The following is a 14029-nucleotide window of genomic DNA, read 5'->3' as shown; positions in this document are numbered from 1 at the left end:
AATGGCATGATCCGATGCCACCTCGCCCTCCTGCAGAATTTATAGGGCCTCTGCCCCTTTTGATCAGGCAGGAAGTCTAGCAGGGGAGCTATCTTGAACCAGAGCGCCCTGTCGTAGCGGGCCATGATCGCTAAGGCATTGGCCGCTTTAATCGTCGTCGCCGCCGACGAGATGACTCGTCGTCCCATAGAGATGACTCGGCGTCCCATAGAGTCCAACTTCTTACCCTCGCTGTCCGGCGGGAAAGTGGAAGTTGAAACCGCCGCGCCCTCTGCCTTCTTCTTAGCTGCTGCCGAGACGACAGAGTCCGGCGTGGGCTGGGCCCTGAGGCACAAGGGGGCGGCATCGGGGACTCGGTACTTCTTCTCGTACTTGTCCCTCTTGGCGGATGTCGTGACAGCAAGCCCCTCGCCCCAGATGTCGTCGAGTAAAGGCACCGCGAGGACTATATTCCTCTAAGCCTCTCGTCGTTGGTACAGAAACCCCTCCTTTTTCTGTTCTTCAGGGCAGAGCTGGAAGAGCTCGGATGCCCTGGTTATCATGGCGTGGAAACAGCCAACCTCATCGGCTGGGGACGCCCGCGGGGTGGGTGACGATGGGATGTCTGCTGTGTCATCGCCGCCGTCCTCGTCCATCCCGTCGCCGTATCCGTCGCCGTATCCTCTCCCGGCGAGGGGGATGAGGGGTCCTCTGGCCTCACGGGCACGAAGGGCGGAGAGGGGTGGACTCTCCTCCGCTTGTTCCGAGGGTTTCCCGATAGGCCTGGTTCTGGATCCTCCGTCGGGGTCCGTGGTAATCTCGTCCTTATCTCGGTACATAAGGATTAGATTGCCATCAAAATGGCCGCCGACCTATCCTGGGGCTCGGGCAATGGCTGCGACGGACGGGATGGCCGTTCCAATGGGCCCTGTTCGTCCTCCTTGTCGCTATCTTCGATCACGTCAGCAGGGACCGTCCCCTGGGATCGAACCTTCTTGAACCTCTCGTTGAGGTTTATGAACCTCTCGTTGAGGCCTATGGACATTTCGTTGAGGCCCCTCTTGGTCTCCACCAGTTCCTCCTCAGAGGCTGATTTCGAGTCTGTAACGGCCACCGGCCCCCCCCTCTTTTTCAGCCAGGGGGTTCACGGGAGTCTTAGCGGTGGGCTGGAAAGAGGATTCCCTCGACGGCCGCAGGGATACTCTGGACCCAGAGGCCATTTCCATTGGCGTAGTCTCAGCCGGCTCCGCCAGGGTCGCAGAGACCACTTTGGTAGAGGTCTTAGTCGGGTGGATCAAGGCCCTCATCACCTTAGGTGTGTCCTGGGCCTTCGCCTTGGGGGGAGGGTCAACGTCTCGCTCCCCCTACGAGATTGACCGGGTCCGCTCCAGCAGCCTACCCAGGTTCTCGGACTTCCTCTTCCCCGAACCAGAGCGCTGGCTCGTGGTCGAACGTGCCGGGGAAGTAGCGCCCTGCTTGGCAACCGAAGAGCCCGACCTTTCGGCGCTCCCGGAGCCCCCGGACTCGCAGTGCTTGGCCTTCTGTTGGGCCCCCGTCGCCGGGGCGCCCTCAAAGGACTTAGAAGCCCGCTCAGCCTTCTTCTTCGCCTTCTCACTTGCTGTGCCCTTCTCCAGCCAGGTGGCGAGGCGGGAACGACGATCTTGTTTGGTCCGTGCCGAAAGGTTCTTGCAGAACGCACAGTCCTTCTCCACGTGCGTCTTGTCCCTATGGAGACAGTAGAGACATTGCGAAAGCTCGTCCTCCTTGAAAAAGTTATATCATCCGCATCCAGGGCAGTTTCTGAACAGCTTGGTCCGGACGTCGAGCTCCCTTTCTCCTGGGCCATGACTGTTGAGGTAGGCCGCAGATCTTCTGGAATCCTCCAAGAAGTGTAAACTCGACGAAAACTTCACCCTTGAGGGGCGTAGAAGAATTCCGAAATGGATCCCAGTTACCGGAAGTAGAGGATTGAGGATCGATTAAACCGAAAAAATGAGAAATTCTCCTGAAAAAGCGTGAAAACACAGTAAAAAAAACTCGAGGGCTAAACACGAGGACTCCCAACACTTGAGCGTGCTGTAAAAATCTGAGGTTGGCTGCCAGAGGCGGGGCTTAGGGAGAGGGCAGTCATTGGCTGGGGGCAGTATGACCCAGAGATCAGTGATTGGTTACTACTAAGAAAGACAGATCAGAAACGAAACTGAAACTGATTTTTTCTTTACCGAGGATTCCCAGCCTGACGACGGGAATATTCATGAGCATGTGAATCCATGCCATACCCCATGCTGGAGAATTAAACATTAGCTGCAAAGGAAATTGGAATATCTCCTACCTCTCGCTGATGAGCCCACCTCTTAGCTATTCAAGGTTTCACATCTGGCCTAAACTAAGGGGAGTTTCAATAGATGGGAAATTTTGGAGATTGGGACAGCTTCATGAAAATGGAAGTCTATTAACTTTTGAAGACTGCAAACTAGCAGTCCCCATCCCGGAAGTGGAGCATTTCTGATACACACAGATCAGACATTGGGTAACTTATCTCTAAATGGACAATGGGGGTTGTGGGCACTTAAAGCTTTTTAAACCTTTGTGAAGCAGAGAGACACTGTGCATCAGTATTATTTATATAAAGCCATGAATAACGGGATTGTCCATGCCTAAATGCGTGAGTGGGAGGAAGACATCCAGGAATAGTTCCTTGGTATGCCCCTGGGCAAATTTCTGAGCTACAGCTTGCAAACCAGCATCAGCTTCCTAACCACCTAATATAAATAGGTGGCATACAAATGCTTGTTTCAGCTGTATTTTACTGTAAAGGCACCACATTACATATAATACAAGAATAAGTACCATCAATTTCCACTCCATTTTCAAAGGATTTGCAATCTTCAGCTCTCGGCCAGCTTGGAAAAAATGCACTACATGAAATACTGATCTATTTTGATCAAGTGAAACATTGAACTCAACAACTATGTCAAGCCATCATTTGAGATGGGGTCTGTCAATGTGTTAGAATAACACACAGATGTCAGTGAGTGCAATGTGTCCCTAATAACATGGAGGGATATGCTGTAGGTTGTAACGAGTACCGACTCCGCTACTGGGCCTCATTGCGCTAGGTTCGGTGCATTAACAGCTAGTCATAGATGTGGACCTACCATGCTAATTCGCAATGGACAGTGAGCTTTTTAGTGTGATTTAGGGAAGGGGAAAGTTGAAGCAGGAGTTGAAGTTGGAATATAACAGAAGGAAGAATTTACATAAATGTACATAAACGTTCAATGCATTTGCTTCTTAAGCCAATCAAAAGATATGAACTTAAAAAAAAGGCTATCAAAGGATGAGCAGAAAATAGAACTGAGGGTCTTCGATGGAGACAGTGGACCATGGGGGGCTGCAGGCAGCCTTAAAAGGGAGGTGTACCTGTTTCTAAGCACTCATTGTTCATCAGTGTATTGGGCAATTAAAAAAAGAAAACAAAAAAGGAATGCTTAGTGTATTATGTATTCTGGTAACCTGTTCAACCACGGGGTATATACGTTACTGTTATGACTTATGATGAAGAGCACATGGTGGAGAACTTTTATTTTTATATTTTTTAACCTGCCCAACTGAAGGATTCCATCCTCCTCCCTCTCTCTTCTCTTACTCCTGTGGGTGGAAGAAACATTACTGTTCCTTCCTCTCCAGATCCAAGCAGCATGCATGACGCAGACTAAAGTCCATAGAGCTTCCTTTCGCTGGTGTGAATGCATCATGAAGCAAGACACAGACAACAGATTCACTTTTCTTAACAAAAAGAGTTTTTATTTTAAATGTCAGGATGGAGTAAGGTCTAACTTGCCCTATGCTAAGGTGAGATTTCCCTACCTAAAGAAACTAAGGACCAACTGTGTCAGAAAGTTATTCTTAAAAGTCTGTCTGTGTCCAAAACCTATACATGCCCTCACAACTAAAGATATACAATGTGCAGGGATGTCAGCACTAAAAGAAACAGCGTTCAAAGTAAAGTTCTGAGCTTCTTCCAGCTGTGGTTTGTTTTCAGCTTTCCCTTGCCCAAGTTTAAATAGTTTCAAAAACAAAAAAGGGGTTAGGGTTCCCTTTCCCAGGTTCAACACAGTTTCAGGATATCTCGACGTTCCCTTCACCAAGTTCAAAACAGTTCCAGGATATCTTGTGGGTCCCTCCCCCATGTTCAACACAGTTCCAGGATATCTCAGGGTTCCTTTCCCAGAGTTCAACACAGTTTCAGGATATCTCGACGTTCCCTTACCCAAGTTCAACACAGTTTCAGGATATCTCAGAGTTCCCTTCCCCAAGTTCAAAACAGTTCTAGGAAAGCTTGTGGTTCCCTTCTCCAAGTTCAACACAGTTCAAGTCTCTTGACTTTTAATGATACTTGCCTTCCAACCTTGTAATCCTTTAAACTCTGACAGTTCAAACGGATGATTTCTTTCACTTCAACACTTACACCACACAGCCGTTGTATCTAGGCTTTTCTTGGCTCTTTCCCAAGTCGGACTACTCTGTCTCAGCGCAGTTGTCAGAGCACCCAGTCCACCCATTACAGGTCACGCAACCAATAACCCTTGCTCTTGGTTTCCCTTGCTCTCTTGTTTTTGGAATGAACCGAGTCACTCGGTCTAGGAATAGTTGTTGAACCACATGGTTCACCCATTACAGGTCACGCAAACGATGACTTGTTTATTAACTGGTGTGTCTTCTCTGTCAAACTGTATCAAATGTCACCATTTAAACCATTTCAGGCCACCTTTCTTTAACAGTTTCCTTGTTTTTCCTTGATACAATATGTATTTCAGACACTCTGTCCAGCCTTTTGTAAACACTGGCTCCCTCTCTCTGAACCGGTGTCAGTAACCAACATTTGCTGTACTATTCTCCTTGGCCGTCTTTTGGCTTTGTCACCACTTGTATCTTAGCAGTCTTTTGACTTTTGCCACAACTTGCATTCACTTTATTCTGAGGTGCATATCCTCTTCCACCACCTTGCTTTCACATTGTCCATTCAAGTTCAGCCACTTGCTTTTCACTTTATTCATAAGTATTCATTATGTGTTTTCGCTTTTGCTCATCAATGCTTCTGAACGATTTTCACTACTTTCACAAGAGCACATCATTCGCTTTCTGCTGGATTTTCACATAATTTCCATATCTTCTCTTTAGTTCAGTATTCAATATCTGTTGTATTTTACACAATAATTGGCAATTTGTTCATGATTCAGCATTCTTTCATTCGGTTCCAAACCCCATTCTTACAAGTTGCATGATTTAATATTCTTTCATTTGGCCTCCAAACCCCACTTTTAAAATTTTCAGTTTGATCGGTCTCCCTGTCTCACACTCACCAGAGTTTGGCTGCTACTCCGGCCGTCTTCCTTCTGTTCTCCGGGTTCCACTTGCTACCCGGTGTACTCGCCGGGAGCTCCAGCGAGTAGCGCTTGCCACCTGCGAAACTTGCGGCAGCGGCCATGGCAATTCAGAGTCTTCTGTGCTCTGAGAAAACACGGCACAGTGGACTGCAGGGGCTCCGGCCTTCTCAGGGCCTGCTCGGGTCATAGCGCCTCTCTCACCCCTCTGCAAACAATGCATCCTCTCCACCGCCCCCTCTCCAGCCTGCTCTTCACCTCGGAGCTGCAGCTTTCTCACCAGGTAGGTTCTCCTTTCCACTCTGCTGGGCTCTCCTTTTAAGCATGTGTGGCCTTTCAATGGATTGGTTACAGGTGCGAGTCATTTGCCTGACCACACTTGTACCAATTAACAGAACATGCCTGACCCTCCACAGTCCTCTTTCTCGTCTCAGAATCACAGTGGTGAAATTGATTAGAAGTGTGCATTACTCCTAGTTGCCTCTTCCTTGTCCCATTCCTAAAGGCATATGATTGTGGGACAATGGGTGTGTGTGTGGAAGGAATAAATATACCCTACAAAGGCAGGGGGGTGGGTAGGACTCACGCTCATACGGGAAAGGGGGATACCATGTCTCACCTGAAGACATCCTCTCACCACTTCCTGAGGTCCCTCCACCCAGGTGATCCTCCCTCGCATACCCACCCCCAAAAGTCAGAATCCAAAAGTGATGGCCTTCCCCTGGCCACTTGGGAGGAAGATCCAAGGGGACTAGATGGGAGGATGCCCTCAGATTCCTCACACTGGGTACCAGGTTTTGAATGATAGGTTGCGTGGCAAGTCTCAAATTTCCTACTGTCATGATGAACTTGAATGCACCATATGCAGAGGTCATAGTTTTGTATTTCAGACATCATACATGACCCGCTGTCACAGAGCTTAAAGCCCCAACATTCCTCTGGTCTTTTATAAATGAAACACATTTACAAAAAAGAATTGAGCAAAAATTCTGCAGAATTCCACATTGTGGAACCTTTGGATCCAAACAACAATGCAGTGTTCTGATAAATCAACCTGTGGTTTCAAACTGTTGGGCTAAAGGCTGGTGGTGATACTTAAATCATCAAGACCATCACTTCCAGTTGGAGCTGCATATGCAGCACCTTGAGATCCAAGTGGCGTTTACTGGTAAAATTAAAGGGTTGTGGCAATGTTCCCATTCTAATGTCCTGGGACTGACACATTGAGGAGTCCATTGACCCCATTTGGGGTCTCCAAGCTGCTGAACAGCCGCAACACCAGTATACAGGCATTAGCGCATTCGCAGACTTTCTTTGGTCTGCAGACCCATGTCAAAAGTCTGCAAATTTGCAGCAAAAGCAAGGAGCCAGCCACAGAACCACCTAAAACACCTTCAATACAACTCCCCTTCAAAGCACTCAGCAGTTCAGAAACGGTATGAAAGCAAGCTTAGCAGACAGGCAACAAATCCAAAGTAAAGTGAAATTCAAAATTAAGCCTGCCCTTTTATGCTATTAGGCCAACCCCCAACACATCACATGACCTGGTACACATGGGCCAAAGAGGAGAAAGTCCAACCCTCAAAGCCACAGGTGAATTCAATCTGCTCAGCTAAAACTCAACAGAAGGAACTGGATTTAAAAGGCAGCCAGGACAGCCAGAAGTTGCCAGTCTGTGGGAGAGATGCCAGCAGGTAGACTGGAGCTCAGGCAAGACCCTAAGCAGAAACGCTTGCCCAGAAAAGGGGCCCGTAAACCAGGTACTGGTGTGCGTTCTGGTAAGAGAAGCAGGAGAAGATTTACATGCGGTAAAGAGAAGTATATTGCAGTTTGAAGAGAGGGAATGTTTTGTAAAGTTAGACGTAGATTAGTTTATAAGGAAGCTATTGGCTTGGAACAATAAGGGGAATTGAAAAAGGAGAAGGAAAGTCACTGGGAGACAGAGAGGACTCCAATGAAATACATGGAACTGGAATGTTCAAACAAGATTCAGTGAAGTTTGGGGAGGGGACATTTGGAACAGACCGGAATAGGTCAGGGTAGAAAGAACCTACAGATTTGGAACAGAAGGGGGAGGGGAGTGGAGTTAAAGATGGAAAGTGAGATTCGTTGGAAGCAGATACAGGGATACCACCCATAAGAGAGAGAGAGAGAGAGAGAGAGAGTTTCCACTTGGAAAGAGAAGGATGGAATGGTTATACAGCTAGCAAGGCAGATTGAAAGTTACATCAGATATTTTGGGGGGAAATGGAAGTGAAAGATAACAGCTTGGTGGGGAAGAAGAGTGAATTTGCTGAAGAGGGCAATAAAAGGCAGAGAAAGAAAGGAAAGAGTAATGAAGAGGGGAGGAAACTGAAGACAAGGAAAGTCAAGACCTCAGATGATGGGAAAAGAGTTGTGAGGCAAAGGAGGGAGATGCCAGGAGATTAGCAGAAAGTTGTGAACTAAGAACCAGACACCATCCAAAGAGGACAGGAAGCGTGAAAAGCCTAGAGAGGCGGAGGAGCTTAAACTCTTGGATAGTAGATGAAGAAGGAGCCACACATAACGTCAATACAGTTGACAGAGAAGTCCAGGAAGACACATGAAATCAGAGGTAAGGAGAAGTAGGTGCAGGGACAAGATAGTATGTCAACACTGAAGGACAAAAAGGAGACTGCAAGAATAGACAGGACAGGAAAGAAGCCCAGAGTAAACCTTGAGAGAGTAAATGAGAGAAAAAGACAGTGCCAAACAACACTAGAGTGCATTATATCATCCCAGAAGCTCCAACCCGGGTCCCAGCCTGCCAGGAAGCTACTAAAGGCGTGCAAGGGGGCTGTCCTTCAGCAACTGCCTACGATCGAATTGAAGGACCCTGAAAGCATCTCAGTGATGGTCAAAGGTCAGGACGAGCCCAACCGATCTGACCCTAGGAGCAGCAATGACATCCCCTGTGAGGAATTATCCTGGTTTTATTTTGACTTTTGAGCTTTTGCTTAAGACTGAATGGAACTTTGGAACATTTTGATTTGCACCCCTCACTTGGTTTAAATTATTTGAATTGCTGGATGGAACTATTTAAAATTGACCAATTCTTTACAGTACCCCTTTCAAGAAACAGTGGAGAACCATATTTTGTTGAAAGACAGGCCCTTCTTTCACCTTAAAACTGCGCACTTGTAGGTATGATCTTCCTAACACCTTACCTTTGGAGTTTTGAGATGGTCAGGATCCTGACTATCTGTATCTTAGAATTATCCATGCAATGGTAAAAAAAATATCTCGAAATCTGTTTCTGAGTCACCCTTTTGAAAACATTTTGGTAAACCGACAATCATGTTCATACTATGAATGTTTTCCCACAGGGTGAACAACGTTTTCCGAGGAACACAGAGGACATTTGGAGAACAGACTGCCTCCCTTCCAGGTGAGCAACAGGTGAAAGCTCAAGGCAATAGATTAAAGACAAATTAACACACACTAACCTAAAGGAAGGAATGGGCCAAGTGGACTAGAAGTTATGAAATATGGCTTTAATCAATATAATCACTTAGGACGAAAGGACTATCTATCGTCAAAGACATATGAGTGGTTGTACTAGCAGAAAAAATGGAACATAAACAAAAGAAAATAGGCCAAAATGCTTTATAGCAGGACACTGGTATGTACTGCCCTCAGGAATCATGTCAGCATGAAAAACGTGTAGGCAGATGTCAGAAGGGAAAAGGTATTTAGGAATTTAGGATTATTAAGAGTGTGACGCATGATATTCAAACACATTAAAAATATTATGAGTAGCAAGATTAATTTAATGTTTCTTTAGATGGGATGCAGTAAAAAAGAAATATCAAATGCAATACTGAACCAAATTTTTCCTATGAAACCTAACAGAATATCTAATCAACTAATTCTACTAATAGACACAGGGATACACGTCAATTCCTGGTTAATGAGTGCAGCCATACCAACAGAATATTAACCATGTGTGGTCAACTGCAGAGGATAAACATCTATCTGCCTGTCGTCTATTTCAATATTTTCTGAGGTCACATTTGTGTGGGCTGGGGTATTTCAAAAGTAGGTGGTATCCATTAGATGGGGTACACTCATTGCAGAGAACATAGCATTATTATATTTCGTTTTGAAGAACATAAGAAATACGTTAGGCCAATGTGTAGAAATATTGTATGACTAAAAAACAATCGATTAAAAAAGCCACATATGAGGGAAGGGTGCTCAGGAGGACTTTTGCATCAAATTAGACCAAGAGATGAAAACAAATATAATTATCTGACAAGACCCTTTGAAAGCGAGGAAGGGAAAAGGCACTGTGATGACACAGTGGTCAATGAAGTCACCATGTTCTTTTAAGTTTATTGACCAGCTCAGCTGTTAACAGTAATGGATCATGCAAAATAGTGTTAACAAGCAGCAAACACACCTAAATAACAGAAGACACAGAAGATAGCAGGAACCCAAAGAAAGATGACACGTCAGTGCTCTATGAAAAGTTCTGTTAATGTTGCTGCAGAAATACCATAACAATTGCAAGTGGAATTGTTTAGCAGCATTTTCTTGCAGCAATGATGGCAAAGGAGGATGGAGATCATTTTCTAACTTTTTTGTCCAGCAATGAGATTAGCCTGGCAGTCGTCATGATGGGTGCTCAAAACCAGTGACAAAGCAACATTAGGTTAGAGGGACTCTGATAATGGACTACCAGATGATAATCATTCCAGGGAGGTGAAGCAACAGTAGGAAATCCAATATTTACACCTCTAAATGAAAAATGATATGTCACAAACCAGATAGTATCCAATTACAATTAATGGGTATTTGGAAACAATTACATCAAACACATTACAAAAGATAACAGTCATATAAAAATCAAATGCAAACATTTCCAAAAATAAATTAAATTCCCTACGCCGCGCCACAAATATCCTACTGTAATCATGTTTGCTAATTAAACATATGTTGAAGAACTAGCTGAGATACTTGCCCTTTTGAACACTTTGTCAATGATGTCAAATTTCTTAGCCTCTTCTGGCAGCTGTGATCGGATATCCCCACCTATGAAGATGCTTTCCAGATACATCCATTTTCTTTGAACCACCATCCAAACCTGCATGAAGACAGGCAAAGTTCCCATCACAGAAAAAGACACATTTGAGAAATGCTCCTCTGCACCAGTTGAAAACATCCCGGCATGCACCAACCATGCAACCCCCTTCCCTGCTTACCGCAATAACTTCTCCAATAAGGGATAGGGTTTTTTCCCACATCTGTACAACTCCCAGAAAAGGGCCGACAAATCGGCTTCCTGATATGCTCTGTAGATTCATGGCATTGTCGTCAAGAATCTGAAGAAAGTCATCCACTGCTCCCAAGATATAGCCACGCTCCTGGGTGCCTTTAACGTACTTCTGCACAACAAATTTCATGCTCTCCCAGTTGTCTACTATTTCTTTGACGCCCTGGTTGGTAAGAAGAAACAAAAGTTTTCACAACCAATGAAACTAGAAATAAGAAATCCCAGTACAGAAACCACTATATATTTTGCCTTTTTGGATGAACACCAGACAAAGACTTCAATGCAAAGTTAAACTCAGAAACATTATACAACGTAATTAAAGTACAACCAAATGTTTAGACACTGAACATGATGAGAACCAGGCATGATTGACATTTGTTAAATAGAATTTGAATGGGTCCTAAATTCAACAGCCTTGGAAGTCACAGAATTGTAGGAGCCATAAAATCTGGGTTTCTTTATTCCACTCAGATTAGAGTGTTGAATAATACAATGCTTTAACTATTAAACTCATTGATAAGATAGTTAGAAAGTTTGGTTCTACTTCCAGTTGTACCTCTTGTTTCCCTGCAGGAAAGGTAGACCGATCATTGTTAGGAGGCTCTCTACACAAATGGTGGAGCTGGCATAGAGAAAAGGAGCATTTTGCAGCTCCTAACAGTCACACATGTTTGGGTTGCGTTTGCAGGGCAGACATTTGAAACTTTCCCTTTGAATTAGAAAACCATGAATATGATTACTTTTTCAATCAAATATTTATTTTAGATCTCAATAAAAAAAGGAAAACCACAGTGGATTAAATATTCCCTTCAAAGAGAATTTAAGAACCATACCGCCTATGTATGCATGATCCTAAAATACCCCTGTAGCATTCCACCGAATTCTCATTTACTCTTAATAGCGGGGAGTACATTGAAAATGGCTAGCAAGATGATGCACATCCTGAGAGCTGCAACTCTCATCAAACATATGTTGCATCAACAATACCAATGGACAGATGCTATCTCCAGTTTATGGATTTATGGGGGTAGCTCACTTATGACGGCTACTGTGGACTAATTAAAAATGGTTTATTATAGCGCCTCTCCATGATCGGTCAAGTATACCATACAGCAAGGAGATCCATTATTGCAGCAACGTTTGATAATCCATTGAAAATCATACAACTCAAACTTATTTATTCTTGAACAGGGAAACTATGGCATTAGGGGTGGACACATTCCTGTGAATTTTCTCCAAGAAAATTAAGTAGTAATGAGCAGGAAATGCACCCACTTTTGCAAATTTCACTCTGCCCTAAATGCCTTCCTTTGTAATATTTGTGGTATATAATGTAATATTTAAATATTCATAGTTATTCCATGATCAAAATTATGGCAAAACCATGAATGATTTGTGAGGGAAATGTAGAGAGGCAGATGTACACGTCATCTATAGAGCCCACCCCCTCACCTCCGTCATAAAAGCAAGAAAACACTGCATGACACTTAGTATCATCCCAATACCACATCGAAGGTATGAGAGACATTATGCACTCAGACAACTGTATCGAATGTACCCTCGAACTGAAGTGGTAGAAGGAAGCCTGCAGACACAACTGAACATAGAAGTACTATAAATGAAGCCTGAGAAGTGCAAAGTGATGTCATGAAGAGGAGAGACAATGGCGCACTGAAATGATATATACGAATACTTAAAGAATTAAGATGTGACAAATTCAACACGTATGCGAATACAAAGAAATCATATACACTGAGATGGTAAGTGAAAAGAGATATAGTAAGAGTATATATGGAGAAACGCAAGGTAGATAAGACATATAGAAGCTTGCTAAATGAAGAAAATATAGCACGGTAAAGCAGCCATGTTGAGAAACTGGACGTCGGCTTCATATTATAGTAATCGAGAACACTGAAGGAGTAAAACCAAGTCTGTAGAGTTGACAGGAACTGGAATACAAATCCGTGCAAAAACAAAGAATATTTGTTTGGCTCAAGATCAAGGATGCCGCAGCAAGATGCAACTGCAAGGCTTGAAAGTAGTCGAAGAGGATAAGCCATGCACATAGGATATATTTCTCTTGGATTAAGCAAAGGAGTGAACATCTGTGAGTGCCAAGTATTATACAATCAAAGATGCAGAAAGCACATTTAAGACGGAGCAACCAAGTCTCCAGAGGCCGAGAAGAGTAATAGCACCCAGTATAATTGAATCAAATAGCACTAAATAGAAGGACAGAATGAGCACGTGGTGCAAGACCAGGAAACAAGGCCTATTCATAAAGCTCCAGACGAAGATAGCAATGTACCTTCACTCCCTTTAAAGTTCAGAGGAAGAGAACAGTCAGCAAGATCAAATGCAAAGAGGAAGCCTTGTCTTAGGGCCTAACTGATGTGAGATGGTAGGCTAATTAGCCAAATGGGCAATTGTGTGACTTTGTTCCCCGCACCTGGGTATCGTTTTGCTTATGTGCTGCTAACGAGCCGAATTTCCAAAGTTGGAGGAGATTGGCAACAAACACAAGGGGCTATGTAATGGTGGACTATAAATTGTTGCAAAAGCTTATCCGCTGCTGTTATTCTGCTATTATTTGTGTTCAACGTAGTTAAGAAGTGGTTCAAGGTGTGCCTACCAGATAAGGGGCAGCCAATGATGTAACTAACACCTAAACGAACTATAGGTATAAATGTTCCCAATCCCTCCACCCAATAGGTTTTTACTGTTTGCCACATAGGATGAGGTCATAGCCGACGTACATTGAGGTATAAAGCCTTTTGTGTAATTGAAATGCGTCGAGAGTGTGTGAACTGCGATTTGTTTTGCTTGCCAGGTTTCCCTACTTTATTGAACTGATAACGAAGTCGTATTTTACCATATTCTTTGAGTCTGTCCGGTTATTTGGACCCGAGATCAGTTATTGTGATAATCCCATCTAGCACTTGGAATGTCCCAGGTGCTACTGCACAGAAGAACAAGTTACTAACCAACTGTAACATTCTTTCGATTGGATGTTCCTCCCACGTATTCCTCATTTTATGATAATCGTATCCCAGCTTCAGCTGCTTCGGAAAAAACATTTCACCGGACGGGCCTGTGTTCGAGACCGCAGAGTCGAAGTCCCTCAAGGGCCGCCGTCGGGCATCGACATCATCCGCTGTATAAATGACTCGAGCAGCGCCCGTTACCTCAGTTCTGTTTTTACGGTGTTCACGGTCGCATCAGTTGATCAGGCTTTAAGTCTTCAGGATCTTAAGGAAGTCAGAGTGCAACTGGTGTAAACTGTACGGAGGGGTAGGATGGGAGGGTCGATAAGGAATACGTGGGAGGAACATCCAATCGAAAGAACGTTACAGTTGGTAAGTAACTT

General features: G+C 44.4%; 1 protein-coding gene across 1 annotated transcript in view; it reads right to left on the bottom strand.

Moving 5' to 3' along the window:
- Positions 1 to 14029, bottom strand: part of DNAH10 (dynein axonemal heavy chain 10) — a 2725177-nt gene that overhangs the window by 1630464 nt on the left and 1080684 nt on the right. Inside the window, exons 27-28 of the mRNA XM_069619694.1 lie at positions 10592 to 10825; positions 10351 to 10473 (exon numbers count right to left, since the gene is read on the bottom strand). Of these exons, the coding sequence (XP_069475795.1) occupies positions 10351 to 10473; positions 10592 to 10825 (357 nt within the window). The remainder of the gene's footprint in view (positions 1 to 10350; positions 10474 to 10591; positions 10826 to 14029) is intronic.

Source organism: Ambystoma mexicanum, chromosome 10, assembly GCF_040938575.1.
Source record: "Ambystoma mexicanum isolate Mex_15411 chromosome 10, UKY_AmexF1_1, whole genome shotgun sequence".
Classification (NCBI taxonomy): domain Eukaryota; kingdom Metazoa; phylum Chordata; class Amphibia; order Caudata; family Ambystomatidae; genus Ambystoma; species Ambystoma mexicanum.
The sequence above is the reverse complement of the archived record's forward strand: the minus strand, read 5'-3'. Positions and strand labels throughout refer to the sequence as shown.